The sequence below is a fragment of the Arctopsyche grandis genome, chromosome 4 (genome assembly GCF_051622035.1).
Source record: "Arctopsyche grandis isolate Sample6627 chromosome 4, ASM5162203v2, whole genome shotgun sequence".
Taxonomy (NCBI): Eukaryota; Metazoa; Arthropoda; class Insecta; order Trichoptera; family Hydropsychidae; genus Arctopsyche; species Arctopsyche grandis.
Genome location: NC_135358.1, coordinates 29,495,375 through 29,519,845, shown reverse-complemented (window position 1 = coordinate 29,519,845; position 24,471 = coordinate 29,495,375). Strand labels below are relative to the sequence as shown.

General features: G+C 34.2%; 1 protein-coding gene across 1 annotated transcript in view; it reads right to left on the bottom strand.

Moving 5' to 3' along the window:
* RhoGEF64C (Rho guanine nucleotide exchange factor at 64C) overlaps positions 1-24,471 on the bottom strand; it is a 138,661-nt gene that overhangs the window by 7,021 nt on the left and 107,169 nt on the right. The window contains exons 4-6 of the mRNA XM_077429861.1: positions 10,347-12,318; positions 2,972-5,416; positions 1,099-1,376 (exon numbers count right to left, since the gene is read on the bottom strand). Coding sequence (XP_077285987.1) covers positions 1,099-1,376; positions 2,972-5,416; positions 10,347-12,318 — 4,695 coding nt within the window. The remainder of the gene's footprint in view (positions 1-1,098; positions 1,377-2,971; positions 5,417-10,346; positions 12,319-24,471) is intronic.

Here is a 24,471-nt window from a genome sequence, read left to right as displayed (position 1 = left end):
ACGTAAATTGCATCCCGTAAATCACAGACCGACACAGAATTTTTCTTTTTTTTTATTTACCAACATTTGTATTGGTGTGTGTATGCGTCGAACTTTTCTTTTTGAGACTATTTCCGTTTGTATTGCGGAAAAGCGTGTGCGTGAACGGAAACCGAGTTTATTGGCCAATATTTCAGATGAAAAAAACTTTACAAGCTTTATCGAACGACATACAATTATCGTTATTTTTTAACATCGATATGAATTATGAAAGCGTCCTCCTCGATTACGGTCATACACATCGGTGGGTTGAAAAATGGCCGGGCATTTATCACCTCTTCAAATTGTTCTCGTTTTAAACGTTTTTCACCTCGTTGACATTGGGCTTGCAAATAATTTTACGACGGGATAAAATTCGGGGTTCGCAAATGCGGTAACGTCCATAAAACCCGTTTAAGATCTCCCTGTTCACCCCTGGCGAATGTAAAATGGATTGGTAGTGGTGAGGGGCGTGTGACTTGAATTTTCCACCCCTTAGACACATAAACTGCGAAACATTTTACAGAGATAAGCTGCAGCCCTCTCGAGACTTTCTCTTTTTACCGACATCGATACTTTTTCAAACATTTTCCAATGAAAGTTCGTCTCTCGGCCTTAACTACTATTTTATTTTCATTTTATATTTATAGAATTACAATGTGCAAGAATATCACTGTCAGAATTTTACAGAGCGTAACCATTATACTGACCGTTGTGAAAATTCTTTCAAGTTATTGGAACATAGAAATTTGCTTGGGAAACAATGCGAATTTGTACGTTGCCAAAGCGGTTACGCGTTACGTAAATATTCAGCTTATTCGCAAACTAAAATCAAATTGAATACCAAAAATCGACAAAAGAAATATTCTATTTTTAAGTATTAAACAGTCTTACAAATTCTGTTTATGACTCTAGAACAAAGTTTTTGCGCGCTCTTTTACTTTCGTACAACTCTAATCGATCGTCCGAAACGATATAATTTTCTCCATTTTTTTTTCTTTTGACAAATACAATTTTTTCTATAATTGAACTAGAAAAAAGAAAGAAACGGTTTATTGATTGAATTTCATCGACACTAACCTCATCTCCTTGCTCCACGGCTATCTCAAGTGCGTCTCTCAATCTCTCAGCCAAACTTTGATTGTTTTCGAGCAACTCTTCCACGTTCAAGAAAATCGTTGAAAGTTGTTCTTGTGTGAGAAGTCCAGCCACTAGCATAGGTTGATAAAATTCTTCGAGAATAATCTGTAGATCTCTTCCATACTTTTCTTCAGTTTCAACAATCTCAGTGATGATTTCTTTCCTCTCAGCTCGCTTTTTACCACATTTTCGACAAACAAGCGGAGCATACATGACACCTACAATTTAATAAAACGTTAATTAACTTTTCCAATTTACAATTAATAACCATAAATCAAACATGATACGTATTTCAACGCATATAACAGAACATACCCGAATAAAACAATAAATCTTCTAACCAGATTGTACTCTAAATCAAATTAGACTTATACTACTCACACCTTAATAGCTTTTGATAAATTACTCGAAATCAGTTAAAATTCAAATACAGTAAACTCTCTATTATCCGGGCGCAGATAATCTGGTTTGCGGACTATCCGTGCTTGAAAAATATTAATTATATTTTTTAAATTAATTTAATTTTTTTCTTATATGATTATGAGACGCACCAATTGATAGTTAACACGCGTGTTATTTGAAACAAATGATGTCACACAGAAATGTTTTTCGTTCCCTTTTTAAATATCTTTTACTATTGCGTTAATTCTTTCAGTCGCTTTTGATCAGCGAAGAAGTAACAAGTGCCTGTATTCAGGGCAGATTTTTTCGTAACATACGTACATATATTTAATTGTCTTCAATTATTTTCAATTGCTGATAAATTCTGCATCGAATTTCAAGAATATTTGCAACCCGATCAAACCTATAATACAGATAAAACAAGCATGTACTGGAAGTGCTTGCATGAAATCAGTATTGTTATTAGACGATGCTCATTCTCATCCAAAGGAAAGCATATTGAAAACAAACGATGGACTTATGGTTACAAAATTTTTGCTCCCTAATGTGACATCTTTGATTCAGCCCATGGACCAAGGTGTTATATCAACAATGAAACGTATTTATCGTCAAAGTATTCTGAAAACTCTTGTTGAGGAAGTTGACATGACGATATCGGATATCGGATGCTATACACGGAATAACACAATCTTGGTCAAAAGTAAAGCCAGTAACACTAGGTCGATCATGGAGAAAGATTCTTCCTGACATGGAAACAGATTTAATGGATTCTGAAGAGAATGAAGCAAATGATATATCTAAAATATGTGGATTTTTGAAAAATTTAAATGTTTTGAAAACGTGGATAAGGAAAACATCGAGGAATGGCTCGATCATGATTTAAGTGATCCAGGTTTTAAACGCATGGATGATGCAGATTTATTTTGTTTGTCAAGTGGAAGAAAATGTGAGTGACACTACTTTTTGATTGGCTAATCCTTTATAGCAAGTTCCATTTTTCATTTTTCATGCTATGTGAAGAAAATTTTAATTGGCTTATGTTTAACTATTTATTTTATTACCTTTATTTTAGCTGTAAGTTTCTCTCTGTATATTAAATAAATAAATAAAAATAAAAACAAGTGAAGAAGATATCAGTGGTTACATAAGTCATACAACGGTACAACAATAATACTAACTACTAACGACCACTTATCTGCTTAGCTATGAGCATTTTTATTAATAAACAATGAGTATTAAAATTATGAAACAAAAAATTGTGTTGTATGATATAATATTCGAAATCCAGTGAAAATTTGATGATTCGGATTATCCGTGTTTTTCAATCACCCGTGGCCTTCCTCCCCAGCATTAGCCCAGATAATCGAGAGTGTACTGTACTATAAACTAAATCAATATAAAAAATAATAACCTGATTCTGTGATTTGGGTCTCGACGGCACTGTCGCAATCCTCGCACATATGAATAGGAGTGACGTTGTCCAAAATGGAATTTGGCGGAATATTATGCCCTTGCCATTTACTTCTGGAGCACTTGCTCGTCTCGGACCCAACACCGGAATCGTTTCGTTCGATGTCGGCCGACGACTTTTTAGAAGCCGACGTCTTTTCGTTCTCTAGATTCGTGATGATCAAAGAGTTATCCTCGCTGGAATCGGAACCGTTCGACAGATTACTAACTCGACTGCTGAGATCGGAACTTTGTCTTTGGTGATCGATAGTTGGCTTCCCACTATCCCCGTCCTCTTCCCCACCCAACTCGTTAGGACTGCACGAGTAGCTATCTTCTGGAACTATACCACGCTCTTTAGCGTCGACGAGATACGACAATATGTCGTACTTCGACGCCCCTTCGAATATAGACCGAGTCGTTAGCTTCTTATCGTCGTCCATCATCGAGAGCATTGCAGGGGGTGGACTCAGAGGTAGTGGAGGTGGTATGTCGCTTATTTCTTCATAAATCGGATCCGAGTTGATTCTGATGGACTCGTAATGATGATCATCGTCCAGACTATGCGAGATTTCGATCTCGGACAGAGTCGCGTCGACTAGCATCTGGTAGAATTTGGATCTGGTCGAGGTGTCCTCCTCGGTGGAGAGTTCACTGGCAGATGCATTGTAGCAATCAGACAGTGGTTCTGCATCTGAAGATGCACCCATCATACCGCTCTCGTACTCCATACTTTCGTACGGGGGAGAGCAGACGTTGTTCCCAGTCTCGTTCGTTTGGGAACACAGATCGATCGGTTTCTCGTCCGTGGGTTTTTCGCCATCTTGCTGAAGCAATAAATCAAGCTTCTCGTCGGCTCTCGTCAAACTCGATCTTTCCTCTTGAAGTTTCAGCAGCGATGCATCAATCAACCTCGACATCGTCTCGTCATCATCGCCGCTCTTGCAATCGTCATTCTTTCTCGAGTCTTTCAACCTGGTGAGCGAATTTTCAATCAGCTTTGCCACCAAGTCGGTTTCTAAGCCTTCGGCCAGGTGACCCAGCATCGGATCCTCCAAAAGTTTCGACACGAAACTGCTACGCGTTAAATTCTTCAACTCGGATTCGCTTTTGATCGGATTGTCCGCATTATTTTTCAACCTGTCCGTGTTGTCGTTAATTGCTTTACCGCAAACGTGTGGCACCAAATTTCTTTTCACAGCTTCGACGGGATCTCTCAACAATATACTAATCTCTTCTGAAGTTGAGTTCATGTCAGAAACGTTCTCATGGCGTCTAGTTCCACGCGTAGTCTTACTTTCCAATGGCGGCGTATTAATTACATCCTCTAATTTATTTTGTATCACATCTTTATCAGTCCTACTACTCATCTTTTGTTCATTGGCTTCTTCAAAATCGTCAGCATTGATAGTCTCGTAATCAACGACTACTAAAGTCTTCCCGGGAGTTGATATGGTAGGACTTGAAGCATTCGACTGATCATAAGTACTATCGACATGATTGTGGATATAAATTTGATTGCTATGCCTCGAACCGACGTCCGAGTTTGAATCTTCAGATTCGGAATACACGCTAATGGTTACAGTGTTACCTGAGCTTTTGACTGAACTTGAATTCAATGTATTAACCGTTACTGATGATTGGTAGAGAGGTGTGTCATTGTTGACGTTAACCGTTGAATAACAATCGTCACCGCCGATCATAATCGATGTTTTCCTGTTATTCTCATCGTCGGATTTGAAGTCGTCTTGCGTCACAGATAACCTATGAATACCTTTCGACTCGAAAACTTTCGGAGATGGCACACTAACTGTCGTTCTGTCGGAGTCTGCGTCAAAAGACACCGTGTCTTCCAATAGCTGTTTGTCCCTAATAAATCTCGTCTTGACGTAATTCGGCTCTTTCTTGCTTCCCGATTTCGCTTCTTTGGATTTGACACGAGGAGGAGGTGCCGGTAGAGATTCGCCGACACGTATCCGCTGTTGGTTTCTCGTTGTCGGCTCGTAGTTTCTTTGTTGTAAATCAACACTATCTGTATCGCACTTGCGAAGATCTCCGCTTAGGTTTAATTGTGTTTTTACATGTGTAATTTCCGGCTGGGTCTCCTCTCGAGCCTTATCTCTGCATACTATTGTTACAGAAGATGATATCTGCTTATTGGCGTCGTTTTGAGGCGGCGAAGGGGGTGGGGGTGGTGGTCGTTCTTTGGGTCTCGATGGCTTATCTGTATTGACAATTTCCACGAGGCTCTGGGTGCTGATGAATACTTGTCTGGAATGGGCACGAGCTGGACGAGGTCGAAGTGCCATGGTGTCCATAAAAGCAGGGGGTTCTGGTGATCCACGAAGTGTCAAACGCTCTGACTGACTTCGTCGTAAGACGACACCTCTTCCAGAAGTGTTCGACTCTGAAAATTAAAAAAAAATTAAAACTAATAAAATAATCATATATATACATATATACTATACGTTATATCGCTATTCTGTGTGTCTGTCAGTCTGAGATAAGGCTCGCCATACTATAATAGTCGTTTAGATTCGACATACATAAGTACGTTACAGCTAAAACACTGTCAACGAAACGTATACGAATATAATAACAAAAGAAAAAAACTCCTATATATACTGTTTGCTATCAATGTTTCTCCTAGGCAAGTCTGAGCGTTTACCGCCATCTATTAAACATTTATTTAATTAATTCATTAATGTTCGTGGAGGGGCACGTGGCTCACTTTGAGGCCATTCTCAGGATGAGAGCGGCCTCTCTACGTCTTCGCATATTTTTTTATAATTGTCTTTTTGCTGCCGCGTCTTCTCATTTGCACTCTTCGTTGTATGTTCGATGGATGGAACCACTCCACCAACCGTCTTAAATCGACATTAAATTGATTAATTATTCTTCCTATTATTATTATTTTTTTTTTACTTTATTTTTTATTATTATTCTATATTATTTTTTTTATTATCTATATATTATTTATATGGACATTGGGGATTGCACTATCCTCCCTTTCGTCTAGAATAAAAAAGTTATTATTATTATCATTAATTAATTTTTCTATTGGTGTTTTATATTGTTTATATATATGTAGGTAGGTAGGTAGGTAGTTTCGACCATTTTTTTTCATATTAAACAATAAAATATAAATATTAAATTAAATATATTTAAATGATATTTGAAATAAATTCGACCGCGTGCGGATCGTACACAGGACTGACACATTACTTTTATTTTTTTATTTAATAACTTAATATGCCAACACCCATACAATGATATTTCATCGGGTACAACACTGTTAAATAATACTAGTTAAATGGATGAAAGGAAGAACTAAGCCCCGAAAAATAGTTTTGAAATATCGTGATTCTGAGAGCGAACATGAATAATTCTAAGAGGTCATCGAAAGTAAAAATTATGCAAAGTACACTTTCTTTCAAATTTTTGTTCCATCATTCCGACACGTAATCAACCTTTCGCCGTTTGAAAATTCTGCAGAAAACAATCCTCGAAAACATACGTAAAATTCCACTCAAACATTAAAACAAACAAATAATAATAATTCCCACGATAATTCTACATATAATCTCATTGCCGTCCGAGGATTACCGGTAAATAAAAAACTCGAAAATACTATCGCTTTCAATAATCACATTTTACAAACGTCGTGAGCAAGTCAGTATTGCTCTAGTGCAACTTTCAAAATCTCTGACCTCACCTCGTTCAATTGAGATTCACAATTATTATTGCATAGTTTCACGATCAAAAATTAATTCATTTTTCGTGCATCATTACATACCATTCAAAGTGTTTCAAGTCTACCAAATTTTGCAATATAACTCGCACCTTCAAACTATTATATTATTCACCGAGAGACGCAGATCACCAAATATGGCGATAAAATAATAATTGAAGAGCGAGCTTTTGTAAACATCGAGTCGAAAAGCTTGAGATTTCACTATCAGAGATATTTGCATAATTTGAATATTTCAATAATAAAAAAAATATGATTTCTATCCACTTGCAGGTGAAACTTGATAGACTTTATGAAGCATAATATAAACGAAGACCTCAGTTTCTATCCAGTTAATTTCAAAATTGCTCTGAAATGTAGGTCGTATCGATTATTGTGCATGCTAATAAACTTGCACACTCAACGACAATGATGCAGTTAAGTGACAACTTTTAATATAATATTTAATACACATTATACATAATAATAAACCTCGGCTATTCTTTAAAAGTCGCCTATTAAACAACTTTATTAAATGCTGACCTAAAGTCGCACAGACGAACGATTGCACAATATTGCGCAATTCTCGTTCACAATCTAACAAACCGATCTAACAACTATAATTATGCCTAATTGATAACGTCTTCATGATTTGAAGCTCGTAAAATTTTTTTAAAACGAGTTTCCGTTATTGTATTTGTCAAGGCTTTACGTTAAACATACGTACATAAATTTTGCATGTAACTGCATATAATCTAAACGGCCGTTATCAATCAATTATTGCTCTTCATTTAATACATACCAATAGTATATAAAAGCTTTAATGGAGACCAAAGATTGCCACGACGGTAATTACCCGAATTTTAATAACTGTGAATATTTACCGTAAAACTTTTCTAATGAGTTTGGTAAAAAAAAAAAACAATTCGATTGTAATACATATAATGGAATAATAATTCTGCATACCGATTCAGATCACACTTTTACAGAACGTATGAACTTTAAATACGTAATGTTGCATAGCTATGTATTAATTCTACAAGAAACCGTAATAACCATGGAGTCACGATTTAAATGCGGTGTATAATTTACCTCGCAAATTACCCGTTTTATTTTTAGCACTAATGGCAAATCGACCTTTCGGTATGATAATAATAATACTCGACCAAAGGTATCGATGCTAACTAATCTTGGCACATTTTTATCTGCCGAACTGTGCTCCCTTTCGTTGCCACAGACCTATACGACTTTCGCCATAAACTTTCTATACCCACTCAGACTGCTACAGATCGATACAATTTTAATGAATATATTCTCCTCGGGGGATAAGCAAGAAACAAAGCGTTTCTATCCAAGTGTCTAGGTGGTTCGCACTCAGAAAAGTCGTGACTGAAACATTGCCAAGAGTTGCAACAACAACAGTGCCACAGTTTCATAACTGCCACTCTGGATATTACTAAACGTGTCCAGGTTTTTCCGACTAACTATCACAGTCGCAAATCTCTTAAATATAAATAGCCAACGTATTCGTGAAAACGACACATTGAAAAGCTATTTAACTCGATTCGTTCAAGTTTAAAGTTTGATTGAATTGTGCAACGAAAGAGGAAATTAACGACTTTATCAAACCAAATTGCTTTTAGCCGTTTAATAAATAACTTTCACCGTAATAAAAGACGAAATTAAACGCGTACCTATCTATTCGGTTAACGATTCAATTTTTCGATGGCACAAAGGAGAATCGATACACCGTATATTAAAATTAATTACAATTACCTCGTAATAATCGACTTTAACTATCTTCTCTTGAACCTACATACATACATACAAGCGATTTAAATTTATATCCCGTTAATAAATTAATCATATAAGAACAACGAGAAGAAAAAATTATAATAAAATATAAGCATACAAAATCTTTAATACTTTTGAACGACTTTTTTCATATACTTTACTAAGAGAATATTCGAAAAGTTTGGTATTACAACGGATGAATAATTCGTTAAATTTTTTATGCACATTGTAAAACATCAGTGTAAAGCCGTTTACGAGTTTATAGTTAGCAAACATTTAAACCCCTTTAAAATTTTATACGTTTCAAAGTTTTACAAAACTACTTAGAAACTTTTAACGTGAGAAGAATCGCATCTGTTTTGACCTACTATACTTAATTTTGAGATCAATGGAAGCTTTGACCAAATTTGTTAATATACCAAGTAAGTGCATGTCGCTACACAAATTGTATATGTGCATACATAGATGCACTAAGTATTCAGGGGTTCAAAAGTACAAACTGCGGGCCAAATGCGTCCTGCAATGTATTTTATTACTCACTAGCTGAACCCGGCATGCGTTGCAATGCCACAATAACGCATGCAATTCCTGTTCCCGTTTCTCGATGCGTTTCGATAACTGAATGTTTCAGTTTCCAATTAATACTTAATAATCAAATTAAATTACAGTAATGATAATTAGTCGGAAAAACGCAGGCGGCGAACACATTTGAAATTATTCAATTGTTTGTTTATTTTACAAACAAACACATTTCCTTGACTACACAATGGCGCTTCATACTTTCGCGTCGGTAAAATCGTAATTATGAATAGTATTATTAAGAGGTTTTTTCCAGTTTTTTTTTCACAGTAATCTTCCCGGACATACATACAACAAATCCTGAAAAGTTCATCGTAATCGGTTGAGTGGTTTAGGAGCTTATACAAGACAGACATTCAATTTTATATATAAAGATAAATGTATGTATGTATATCAAAATATTTTTTTGTTTCATAGGTCCCCAAATCATTAGCTACAACACAACTATTGGAGCCAGCGACTCTACGACAGATCTTTGAGATTATGGGCCTTATATGCAGTGGTGTATTGCTAAAAAAATAACCAGATCAGTGTTTAATTTTTACGACCTCCCCCTCCCCCCTACTTTTTTTCTTCCTAAAAAAAATGTATCCTAATATTGGTAGTTCAAATATTTATAAAAAAAAAATCAAATTTACTTATTATTTTATAAAAACTTCCATAGTGCATCCTCTTCAACATCTTTGATTTTGCAAAACCCATGTTTGTGTGTCAAAAGCAACATTTGCTTTTAGCAATGCTAAAACCATGTACATATGTTTGTATGTTTGCGTACGTCAAAAAACTATCAAATTTTAACATGTGAATTTAGAGAAGATTATTCATTTAAGCTGAGTTCCCTCATTTTATCTATCCTCAAGTGCGTATGGTCAATAGTTCAAATAATGTTTTCTTTCGAAGTTTTTGGTGGATTTATGTAGATAAAAAAAGCCAATAAATTTCATCAAACGGCCTATAAGTTTTGAATGTGCTCAGATTACTATTCGATTGTAGTCATCGAGTGTTAGAACGAGAGTCTGAGATGATGAATATTTGCAATAGAAATTTTTATGTGAAATTTTAGTCAAAATATTTTTTAATTGTAATCGAAAAACAAAGTTTACATCATTCAAAGTGCCAGAGCGGCGACCTGGCAAAAAGCAAGTAACATGGCGGCGACCTGGCCCGACTACACCACTGCTTATATAGGATCATATATTTATAAGGAGGGCTTTCGTTGGAAAGTAATACTCACCACTATCGCTGGATTCGGTATGCCTCACATCATCCGACTGTGCGAATGAAATCCTATCGTTGGGTTGCGTTGTCTGCCCTTGGGTGGTTGTACTAGAGTCGCTATCGCGACTCTTCATCTCAGTCGCCTGTTCCAGTCTTTCAGTCGCATTTCCTCTAGATTGAGATCTATCGTCGTCGCGAGGCGTATCGCTGGAAACGGGTTCGTCTAGATATTTCATATTTTTGGCATAATGCGTATTATTTACTAGGTTGTGACTTCCTTTGTCCGGCGTTAGCAGGCCGCCGTCGCCTTGAGGACTAGATACTTTGTGGCCACCGCGAGCTGGAGCCTCCTCGTCTGAAGTGTCGCTGACCTGCCTAGTGAGGGGTTCTTCTTGATTATGCTGCTGCTGTGACGAAACGATTTCATTTTCGACAAGAAACTGGACTTTCTTGCGTTGCAACGCCGAAGATTGGACGAGGGGAGATGAGGACCTGGCGGCCTGCGGCGTGGGCAAGTAAAAGTGCGACCCAGAAAGTGGTCTGTCGGTGGCTGGAGAACCAGGCGGCTGCTGGTCGCCACTCTGGACCGGTCTATCTCCTCGTGGCTTCTTCAGTATGGACTTGATGGCCGGGTCGGTGCTTTGGATCGACCGGTTTGCGACAAAAGCCCCAGATGAATTATTCACCGATTTGGTAACACTTTTTTGTTTGTACTCCTTTCGGTCGCTCTCGCTTTCCTCCTCGGACGTCTCAGTCCTGCTCCTGCGCGGAGGACGCTTTGGCGAAACACTCCTCACCTTTCCCGTCCTGTTTGATTCCATCTGCTTCACATTCGATACCAAACTTTCCGAATCGATCTGCTTCGTCTCCACTATCTGCTTCGAATTCCCTTGGTCGTTAACTTCAACGTCGTCGTAAACAAAATCTTCCTTCATGCTCGGTGCATTCTGGGACTCCCCGAACACTCTTATCCGCTGACCTCCGATGGCTTGTACGCTCGAATACGGTCCATTATGCTTGGCTCCTTTCTTGTTCTGCCTGTTGCTCAGATTCTGCTGAAGTTTTTTCAGATTGAACGTGTCGTCGTTGTCCAAATCTCCGAACGCGTCATCGTCTACTTTTTCCACTTTCGGTTTCTGCATCAGGTCGTACGGATTAACGTCGCACTCTAAAATGGATCGTCGATTGTTCATTTCGTTCTCGTACGTCTGCATGTCCTCGTACCACAAGTCTTTACTCCTACTGACACTTTTGCTGCGCACTTTGGAAGACTCCGCACTGGGACTTCTTCTCCGGCCCCTGTTCCTGACAGGTGATATGCTCTTGGCACGACTTCTGGCCACTGTGAATTGACTTCCCACGTCTAGCGGCGAGGATAATCTGGTCCTTCTCATGAGATCATACGGATCGGAAGCTTGGGTTGGTGATGCCAAGCTTAAAATTGTCGGCCTCGATTTCGACGTCGGCTGCAACTTCATCGTGCCACCTCTTATGGTGCCTCCTGAGCTCATAACAGGTGGAGGACCTCTCATGGTACCACCGACGAGTTGTCCTCTCACAGTGCCATTCATCGGGACACCCAGTGGTAACCGAGAACCTTTGCATTTCTTACATATACTAACTTTCTTCGAACTACCCTTCTTAGTTCCGTTCAAGTACTCGGCACACGAGCACACTACCACCGCATAATTTTGCATAGGTGCTTGGGGAGTGCTGATGAGTACTGGCGATGGTGGTTCTGCATATTGGAGATATAGACCAGGTCTATTGGGGGCCGAGGGGGCCCTCACGGTCCCATACAACCACGTTTCTGCGTACTTCATCGATTTAGATAGAGAGGAGCCTCCAGGCCCGCTCACTGTTCCATACAAGTTCGTCCCGTTTGGAGCTCTTAGGGTGCCATTGTTAGAATTTCCATTCGGACTCAATTTCAAACGTTGTCCCCACGACTTTTTCGACTTCGCGTCTTCAATCGGTGAATAGTTCATCTGAAAAATGAAAAAAAATCTATTAGACTTTTGATTAATAGTGTGGAACCAGAAATATGTTATATGCACGTGAAGCAAATATAATTAATCTTAGTTCTTCGACAGGCATAAATGTTAATGACGTGATCTCATAAGTGCCGCACATAAAAACGATATATGATAGGAATAAATGTAATTTCCTTGACCTTTATCCGCTAAAGGTAGAACGTATCACACTTTGCTTACATTCTAAATTATAAATTGAATAATATTATACATATTTTTTTCTCACATTGTCGTAACAATAATTCATATAATAGCATAATTGAACTCATAAACAATTTTATAGTTTTAAATCAAAATTACCTATGTATGTCGTATACAATTATGTACCAACGATAAGGCATCGATAATTTGCCATACCTAATTAGTTAGAAATAAAACATAATTAAAATCCTACACTCATTTCGTTTGTTTTTTTTATATAGGATATAAACCAAGCAACAAATCGTAAATTTATTACATAAAAAAACCTACATACAGAGATTTATTAGTCGAATGTGAAAGATTTTGCTAAAGAAATCATAAAAACTGACATTTACATATGCTTATTTTAGCTAATGTTTTTTTTAATAACTTAAGTAGGTAGTTATTTTACATACATACATATGTGATGATGGATTTAAAATAAAGCCATAGATTCGAACTACAAATTGAACAAAAAATTAAAGTTCACTAGTATAATTTAATTGTTGCCACGATACAATAGTAGCAATGCGGTTTCAAACAACATGTTTTGCTCGTTAAATTTTAACCTCACAACTAGGCAGAGGCAAAGGTTACCTGCCCGAACAGAACACTGCATTCATATAATATATGTATGTGTACCTATATATGTATGTATATAGTTATTAAAACAAGTGGTAGCCGTTATAACTATCGAAATAAAACTACGAAATAACGCAATTTAAAAAAAAAATCCCAATTCCATTTTTTCCAACTCGCTTTTTCGTCGAATCGACATATGAATGCAAACATCGACACACACGAACTGAAAATAGCGATCATACATAATAAAAATATATCACACTGAAGTGTGCAAAGGTACACTATCCGATCGTAAAAGTTTATAACCCTTGTGAGGACTCCTCATACAACACTGTTCGCCTTAGCCCTGACCCTACCAGTTTGCCTCCTCCGTACTACCAAATGTACATGTAATATTCATGAGCTCAGATATACATACATACATGTGTATGTACATATATTGCATGTACACACTGCGCTTATTGAATAATTTCAGCAGAAATCTCCCGCTCGAGCCTACATAATCAGACGCCATCGAGATACCCAAGTTTTAGGTGAGAAAATTCAACACGTTTCTATGGAAAACCTTCATATATTGTTGTCATAATTTTGCACGATTTCCTAAATACGTATACGTATACATTTGCTGTTCTAAATATTATAAATTTTTATGGTTTGTATAATATTACAGTTACATGGTGGCGCAATCTCCTCATTCACATTACAAATTGCTCTACTATCTGAGGAATGGGAAATAAAAAAATTATATTAATATTTATAGTCAAAGAGGTATTTACGAAAGGTATACATACATACATAGTATATCTAAGTATATTCAGTTCCAATTTTTTTAACCATTTATATAGATATATGTAGTATCAATAAATAAAGAATTGTTAACGTGAAAATATTTAGCATCTATATGAATTTTTGTACCATTTAAATATAAAAATTTTGTTACCGATATGTATGACCATGATTTTATTTTTAAAATCTTTGGCAAATCAAAAAAATTCAGATATATGCAGCAGTGCATAGATATGTACTATATTAATAGAGAAGTTTTAATTTATTCTGTTGTTAAAAAAGAATAAAAATTCTAGCCCAGACTTGATTCTGTCTTAATTATTATATTATATTAATATTATGTTCATTTCTTTAGGTAACTTATGGATAATTTTCAATATGTTCTTAATCTAATTTTGCATATAGACATTGATCGAAAACGGTCAGTAATTTCTATGGTTTGCTTAAGTTTTTTTTAACAATTTTTTTTTTACAGAAAAATCACAACATTTAAACAAATACATTTGTGATCATTACTTGAACCATTTTCTCAGTTGACTTTTAAGGAATATTAAAAAATGTATCCATCAATAAAATCAAAACTGCCTTCATGTCATATAAAATCCAAATCCCACTTTATTACTCTATCGTACTCATTTCCAGATGCTTAAAAGCCTTTTATAAGATAAAACCCACGCCACTTCGCATAATATCATATGTTTACATTGTATCAGTTACAAACGAAACCACCGTTTTTGCAACGATCGAGTGAAAGTGATTTAAAGTTCACATGAACGTTCGTGCATACCTACTTCACTATGATTTATACGAATCTGACTTTGTTAATATTTCCAGCTTGAGCGTTCGTATCTTGTGTAATTTATTAAACGTTGAGATACCGATCCGAAGTACCCTTTTACGCTCACCGGACAAAATAAACATTAGTCACCTTGATTTTCCATTACAATACTGAAATTAATGTGAGATCATCGCTTTACTGAAACATTCCACATGAAACCGCCCACTTTCAATGAAACCCTAACTGAAATTCACGTCCCTATGCAAAGTTTCTTATATGCAAACATATGTTTGTACATATAGTATACGCAGACAGTTTCAAGAGAAGATTTTCTCAGCGTGCGGAAAATGCGATCGTTCGTATGCAAAACGGTCAAGTTTCACGCAAAACTGACGATTAGCGTGAGGGACGCTCACGAGAACGAGATCACAGAGTCTAAGATAATCATAGGTTTCTGCCTTGATGCACCTAAACGACTTAAATAAAGGAGATGCTGCATACCATTACAGATTTATTAATAAATATAAGATGAATTTTGAAAAAAAAGACCAGGTGCCAAACAGGAACTACATACTTTACTCATTTGAACGAAGAAAAATAATTCACTACGTGGTTGATTCATCAACGATAGCTCAATTATATGTGCATTGTACAGGTATATTGACTCCAGAGTGGTTATTATGCAATAGATGACGATACGGAAAGACTGCATTTTAGTGCAACGCACTCGAACATTAACTACAAGGAAGTTCTCCTGAGTAACTCCTACCCGTGAACACGATGCTAAGATTATCTTAATAAAATAGAAAACTTACACGTTAATAGTGCGTGGGAGTGTGATGACACTATTCTGCATATATACATACATATTAACATCCATAGCTTACTGCACTTAAATGCGAAATTTATTTTATATCGAGATACTTTTGGCTTGGACCAAATAAGATTAAGATTCTGGTATATTTGCAACAACTTATGATCTGGTCAACACATATTACCTAAACACAATCTGCTTTAGGTCATCAACTTTGGAGTCTATAATTAATATTATGTATTATGAGCATTTATAAGAATTGTAAATAGGTTTTTGAGCTATTTTTCCTATTATGCTGTACATTAACATTAGAATAATATAATACTATGATTACTAACAAAATTAAATTAAAATTGTAAAATAGAAAATGATCAGTAGATCAGTAGCTATTAAAATATATATATATATATATATATATATATATATATATATATATATATATATATATATATATATATATATACATATATATATATATATATATATATATATATATATATATATATATATATATATATATATATATATATATATATATATATATATATATATATATATATATATATAAGATGTATTGTGAACATAATTTAGTAATAGTAAAATGCATAAAAATTAAATGATCTGGTCATCTTTATTTTAATGAGTTTTAGTAATTCATAGAAAATATCTAAAGATGCAGATATATGAACATAGACTTAATATATCAAAAGAAAAGTCTATTTAAAACAAGTACCTACCTACATATGTTACATGTATGTAGTCAAAAATACCAACAACTGATATGCAAAGGAAATAATCACATGATTTTCAAGATACATGTATATGAATAGTCGTTGAAAGATGGATTAAAGAAAATTTATGAAAGTTATACGGGATGATATTATGGTTAAAATAAATAGGAATTCAAGTCCTATGATCAAATTTCAAATATAGATAAATTAGATTAAATTTTCAAGTATAGAAGTAAATATACATTATAAAAATAAATAGCGAATACAATTTCATTACTGATACATGACCACGTAGTAAATTTCATTGTACATTTCTCATACGGCAAACAAAATTAACTCATGGCTATCTCCAGAATGACCATAATTACAAAATAACAGTATCTCGCAAATTGCCTTATGGACCTACACCGCAATTTAAGCCGTGATAGTGTATGAAAATATTTCGCAACATTCTCATCGCATTTTTTCTGTAATGGTTTAAATATGGCACCATTTCGATTAAATCCCACACCTTTGATTCAACTCATTTTCCAAAGCTCACTAATAAAATCACAATTGATCTAGACGACACAGTCGGAAAATCAATTCACTACGGTGATCTTTCCATATTTAAACGACGCAAGTATTTATGTACTTTTCAACTTCAAGATTTATGCACAATTTTCCTACGCAACCGCTATATTTCTCACGAGATCATTTTTCACACAAATATCATTGTGCAATTCGATCGAATCGAACGCCAACGCTTTAATCCCGTATTTCAGTCTATTTTAATCACGTCTAATATCGATTTTCACACAACGGGCGAACCGCAACAATTATACGTACACCGAAAATAATTATAATTGACGTGCCATTGAAAACATATCAAATTCCACCTACGACATTCTTTGTCAAGAATTCGGCTTTTTTTCACGCCGTTATTACATATAAGCGAGTGGTACCATAATCGATGCACAATTGTAAGGAAACTTTAGCGCCGATCATTAAATACAGTCATAAATCAATCAAATCATTTTTTGAACGTTGAAATTATCATAATTAGAATATTCAAACGCATGCCCAATATTTTTCTGTATGATTTGAAATCGAATTAAATTTGTATTTTTATAGTAATACCTGTAATAATCTCCAGTATTTCATATTATACGATGAGCGAGTTTTTGAAACTCTTTACCATCTGCTGATTGGTTGAAAAATATTTAAGCTGTATTTGTGCGTTTATTTATCAGATTTTTTTCAATTTCTATAAATATCAGATGATTTGTTAATTCATTTCATATTAGTCAGCGACGGTTTAACAACCTCATAGTTATTTTTTATTTGAATGTATCAATTTTGAGCAATTATATTGTGCTTGTTATATATAATACATAAATGTTACAGGAAGAGCGTCAAATCTCGAATCAGTATACTCTGACTAGTAAATGTGTACACTATCTTTGGTTTTTAGCTAAAGCTTACAACGCTAGATTCTGAAGATACTCTTACTAGACTTACTCGAACGGTATACATTGACGTACATATATAAATCTGCTAACGAATGAAATTTGAGTGGTTTGAGAGCTGGTCAAAGTTTGAAGTTGCTCTTCCAACGATTTTTATGCTCAAGAATATTACTGGTTGTGTTCAAATAACTAATATATTGTTGAATTGATATGAAATAGACAACAATTAACAAGGTTAAATCCAATAATTACAATTACCTACGATTTTAGGTTAGGTTAGGTTACATTTTATTTTGTTCGTTAATTATATGTTCTTCGATATAATGTCGCATTCTTTAATATAATATAATGTTTTTAATTGAATCCGTCATAGGCTGACTATATATTTACTTGCTAAGAATTTCAACTTGTTAGTACATTCGTAAACATTAACTGCGTACGGATAACTAGTGTATGAATATACTAGTAAGCGTGTTCATTCATTCTCCCGTGTATACTATTACTAGTTGATTTTGATGATTCATACACTTACTATTCAGTGTATACTGATTCGAGCTTTACACTCTTACTGTAACATATACATACATCGTGAAGATTTAGTAGGAAATTATTCTCCTGCAGTTGTAAATGTTCCACATTTTCCTTATTTTTTTCCAAGAATGATCAGATACTATATTATACACATACACACGTTAATTTGTACGTCATTTCTCAACTTGTCGAATTTTTGTTTGTATATAAAAGATATTTAGAGAGTATTTTTTACTTTTATAAATAATATAATCATCTAATTAAAAACAATAGTTGAACAGTGCCTCAATATTATTAAAAAAAACCTAATCATACCACAATGTTATACTAATTTTGCTTTCTGGAAAAGCGCCATTTATTTAGTCAGGAAATAGTTAATGTGCTTTCATTTGATTCGTTAGTGTCAAATCTTTCAAACAATTCATAGATTTTTACTTTATCTATGTATGTAGATGTAACAATAGATGAAGTTTTGTGATCATGCAAAAATTCGAACTCGAGATTTTGACTGATTCGAACTCAGAATCGATCACTGATCACGTTTTAATGATCTAGAAAAAAATGTGTGTGTGTGTCTGTGTATTTTTTGAACACCGTTAGTCTTATCAGACTGAAACTTAGTATCGGTTACTGAAATTCTTATCGACACGATGTAATTTTTTTTACAAATTTTTAAGTTGACTGGAAATGGTACCTCACCTTATAGGTGTCCTCTTTTTTTTAAGTTTTTGAATTAAATTATCTCCCAAGCCGCTATTTTTTATTAAATGCTGTACGTATTCTAAAGGTATCACATACATCAAATATTTAACCAAAGTTTGTTCAACTTTAGTCACCAGCTGAAAGAACTCAACAAAGACCAGTCCATTGATACATTAAAAATTCAACCTCATATCACAGATCGAATCCATATCTGAAGTCGACTTCTCCAACAAAAAATGCCAGCGAATATCGGCCATCGACTTTTCCCCTACGATGCAGTTTTCTCGTTCGATAAAGAGTTGCACTCTACAGCCGGTCGACGGTTTCTAGTTCTAGTTCTACTTCTATTCTAGAAAATCGATCGTAATACAGCTCCATCTAAAGAGCGATGCACAACGGACGCCCCCGTGCATCTCTGCCGTTAACCTCATAATGCAATATGCATCCTTGTGCAGTGGGCGAAACCATAACAAGCCATGAACCCTTCACAGAGCATCAACATCATTATATTATATAACAACACTGACGAAAACAAGCACATGATACTCCCACAAATCCACAAACATATGTACATACATACTAATGGTTCTCAGCTACTGTGAATTTCTCCGATGGCTTTAATTAATATCACATGCATATTGTGCAGTGGCTGTAATCTAATACCAACAAACTGGATACCAGAGTTTCACTGACTTGACACCATAGAAATTTCCCAGTGGCCGCTTATCTCTAAATATCAACACCTACATACATTCTGAAACACATTTCCGCATTTCGCGGTTAATGAATGCAAAGGATATATGGAAAATTCAACTGGATATATGATAACTACGTATGTACTTGCAGCTGAGCAGTTCACACGAGCAATTATATGTACGTTCTAAGCATAATATCACCATGTATGCAAATTCCACTTAATGACTCTTAATCCGTATCAACCGACTATTAATATATGATATTTACAAAATTGTTAAATTCGTCCTTGAGATGAATATTATGTACGTTGAATAAAAATGTAATCGGAATTAGAAATTTTCTTTGAACTTTGTGTTTATAAACGTACTACAATCGCTCAAAATATTATTACACGGTCCGTTAAATGCGCTTCAATGAAAATGTAATACATTGCGCAAGTCGGAAACGCAAGATTTAAGCGGTTTATTTTGTCGGTTATATTTTCCGTATCATAATTTTATTACGTTACATGAATTTATTAATTTTTCTATTATCTAATCGGAATTAGTTCCCAAATTACCGGCTGGAAATGCAATCTAACCTCGAATCATAATCACAATGAATGAAACGATATCTATCACTAATCCATAAAAGTAAAAATGCTTTTCAAATCAAATTAGTATGAAATGTTTTTTTTAATTGCCTTTATACTAATTATATTGTTGCAATTTATAAGAAAATTAAATTATAATCCAAAACGTCATTACGATATTAAAATATTATATTTACATATATTCAGTAAGATATGCGTCATAAGAGATACAAGCGTGATTTTAAGTATACCTTCTTCTATTAAATTATACATACATATATAATGTATAAATATGCATTTAATGTCTGTATAGTTAATATTTTGTTTCTTTTCTGTTATATTTTTGATCATCGTGGTGCATTAGAATCCCTGTAATGTCACAATTGTCCAAACTTTAAAAATAAAAATAAATAAAATAATTGTTTTTAAAAATATATGAAAATATGTACATACATATATAAATACATACATTGATTATGGAGCTCATAATTAAAAACTAATATAAAACCTTTAATAATAAAATCCCTGTAAAAAAATATATCAGCATCCAATGAATATAAAATTTTTGTAGTACATTGTTATCGGGTTCTAATTACAGTATTTTCATTTTTAAATGCCAAAGTCTAATGCATTGAAAAATAAATTAAATAGCACTCAATGAAAATTATTTTTATAGTATTCATCCTCTTATATTATACTTCAAAATTCATAATCAAAGAAGATAAAATTTAAGCATTTCCAATTATCAACAATAAATATTCGTTAAAATCAATGGATTCGTGTTAGGTCTTTTAGAATCTTTAATAAGTTTATTTTGATTTACATATTTTTTCATACTTACGCTCTAAATACTTTTATCTTATTTTATAATCTGCATATGTATTGTTATGTACCCCGCTTATCAATATCAAGTACCACCATTGATTTGTGGCACACCAAATTTAATAAGTAAAACCATTGATTTATAGCACACCTTTAACACTGACTAACCAAAATTGTACGACACGTGTCTTCAACACTTCATTGTTTTAAAGAAGAGTATATTACTGTTAGAATTTAAGTTAGTCATTGACTCCGCAAGTGACAGTTAGTCATCATCATCAAGACTCCGAGAGCGGTAGTCGATACTATCGAGACTCCGAGAGTAGCAGTCAACACATCAGCAGCAGAACAAAGTTAAATAGTGAAGCAAAGTTAAAATGAAACAGTTCTATGTATCTCATTTAAATTCTCCTTTCAATAATTAAATTCTACCAATAAGATAAATGTAACTCTTTAATAATATTAAAGTAATCTTGGTTAGTTAACCAAGTAGTTTTAAAAAAGGACAATGATTTAATCTTTTATTTGAACGTGACAGCACATAGCTAGACCCCTTGGAATCATCGACTATATCCACGTTCTCATATATGTATGTATATTAAATAAATAAACTTGTAGTAAGTACAGGTTAAGTAAGCACAAAAAGTTTTGAAAAAAACCACTTATGTACATAACTAGGCTTAAAAATTGAACCAAAATTCGATCTACTTTTACCAAAGTCTAATAATGATCTTTAATGTCCACGATTTAGCAATAATCCCATTTCGAGAGCTTCGTGTCGTTATGACATGATGACCTTAGGTGGCATAATTTCACGTTCTCACACACGTTATGTATCGAGTTCGCGTCGGAAAACATATTTGAACCGACGGGTGTCTACTAGTTATGCAAACCGTATCAACAGAGCACGGTTAAGCCATTAATGATTTACTTCCAGGTCGGGTTCGAAGGCGCCAATGATATTGACGTGATGATGCATTGCACTTCCGTGTCTTTTGTCCGATGCACATATCTAGACTGCATCAGATCCAGTTTCAAACTACCTCCAACATTGAACTCCGCAGATTTCTAAGAACCGAATGCACTTATTTTTTTTAATACTACATTTCAAATAAAACCAAACTTGAATTCGGACTTGACTTAGTATGGTATGCAATAGAAATTGTAGAGGAAATGTTTTTTCTATAGATACATTTAAACATGAATTTTTATTTAATTCAGTAATAATCATTTAATGATACATATCAGACTGATATAAGCTACTGCAATACGAATATATAGAATTCACCACGGTAAATTATTTATTTATAATGTTAGTGATTATATACTGAAATACTTAATTTTTATGCAAACTAACCATCAAAATTATATTTTTGCATATACCACCAATAATTACGAAAAACCAATTGCTAATTTTGATATCATCATTACGTTAATGTAATACGAAATTTACATAACTCCCATTTAGTTTAATTTTCAATTCTAATCTCCGTTTTATAGACAATTTCTGTGGTAAAACAAATTTAAATCAGACGTTTTGATACGTAAATTATTCATCACAGATGTTTAGATAAGATTTAATGCGAAATTAACACAGGTATCAGTCAACACATTTCTATCATATAATACTCGAATCATCCTAAAGACGGAAAATTCGCACGCCGGCCGAATTGTGTTAACAAATTGGATTAGATAAATATGTCAATGCGATTCGGAAACATCAATTGGCGGATAGCAGTGAAACTCGTTTTATTTTCCGGTTTACAAACATCCATTAGTGTTAAACCACGTTTGGATCGATCGTTTACTCGCGGCAAAAGTGAAATGCTCTCATTATGTTACTAAAAATACATTACTTAAAAACGGAACCATTTTCAAACACATATCACTCGACGCTACGATGACTTGCATACGCATCGAAATTTATTTAATTGGCGATACCGATAGCGACTTTCCAAAAATGAAAAAAAAAAACAATTTATAACATTCATACTGCACATTTAATAGGTGGAGGTCAGAGGCGTGCCTTAAAAATATGAATTGAAAACTTCACGTGGGTCGAAATATTATCCATAACAAACGCAACAACATATCGTTCAAATCAAAACTCGCACGGAATGCGCGTAGGCAATTTCAATGGCGTTTTAATTATATGTACATATGTGTTTTCAATCAAATAAGGCGAATAGTAATTAAAAAATCGTACGAATGACTCAATGATTGATATTTGATTTTCTTGAATGGATAAAAAGTAAACGGATTACAGTCAATTAAACCGCAGTGAAAACGGTACGCTTATGATCGATCGGCGACCACTGTCTGAATTTTCCAGTTAACATAATCGCCTGTTCAGTAAAAGTCAAACTGGAAAGAAAGGCCCATTATTCAATGGGAAGGAAAAAAAACAAACACACACACACCCATCGTGTTATACAAGTATATATGTAGGTATATAAAATACATTCGTGATACGTATAGTAGTGCTGACATAGACCTTGCCAGCCATAGCTGTTTGGGCAGGTCCACTTTTCCTTTCGCAGCTGCACCCATCGGCTCTTTATTTATTTATTATTTATTCCGTTCACTTTCGCTAATAAGCCGTGCACGCAGACGAAAATTAAACTGCCATTTTGGACAAACGAACTGTCAAAATCCAAGTCGGCTCGTTGCATTCGCCAAAAGTTGACAATGCTATATATACATATGTAGGTATAATATTATTTTCACCAGATAACGACCACCAGTTCTGCTCACAACAAATGCCAAACACATTTGTCTAAATCACTCTTCAAATTCAATGTTTCAGTATAAGATGCTGTAAATCATTATTTATATCTCTACATATGCCAAAACGTAGTTGTTGTCAATTTCAATATCAAAAAAGGAAATTGCACACAAACATGGTGCAGACAACTTTTAGAAAGCCTTGCTACAATATTTTTTATTAATTATTATTGACGTCATAATAATTTCAAAACAATATCGAAAAGGTCAAAGACCACTCGGTAGAAACAAACTTTCATAATAAATATATACTCCTTACTTAAATTCCAAAAGCAAAAGGAAAGAATACAAGAAAATGGGTTGGAAAATACAACATACTTATACTTGATTGATTGATTCATTTATATTTCTGTTATATTATCTTTATCCAATATTACATCAATTAATGTTTAGTTATGCACTGTTCTATTTAGTCATGTTTTAGTTTTTATTCTTTTATTTTCATTTTCATATGCAAGATGACATAATTATGTACATATGTATATATGTAAGTTTAATAATATGCTATGTTTGGAATTACATATATCATATTATTTTAAAGTTACTAATAATAGTTATGTTAATTTTGGTAACTATGTTTTATTATAGTTGATAGTTTTAGCTTAAAATTGTTGATTGTTAAATAATTCATTAGCAATTTGCTATTTAATAATAAATAAATTTATTTGTCTCTATGTACCATT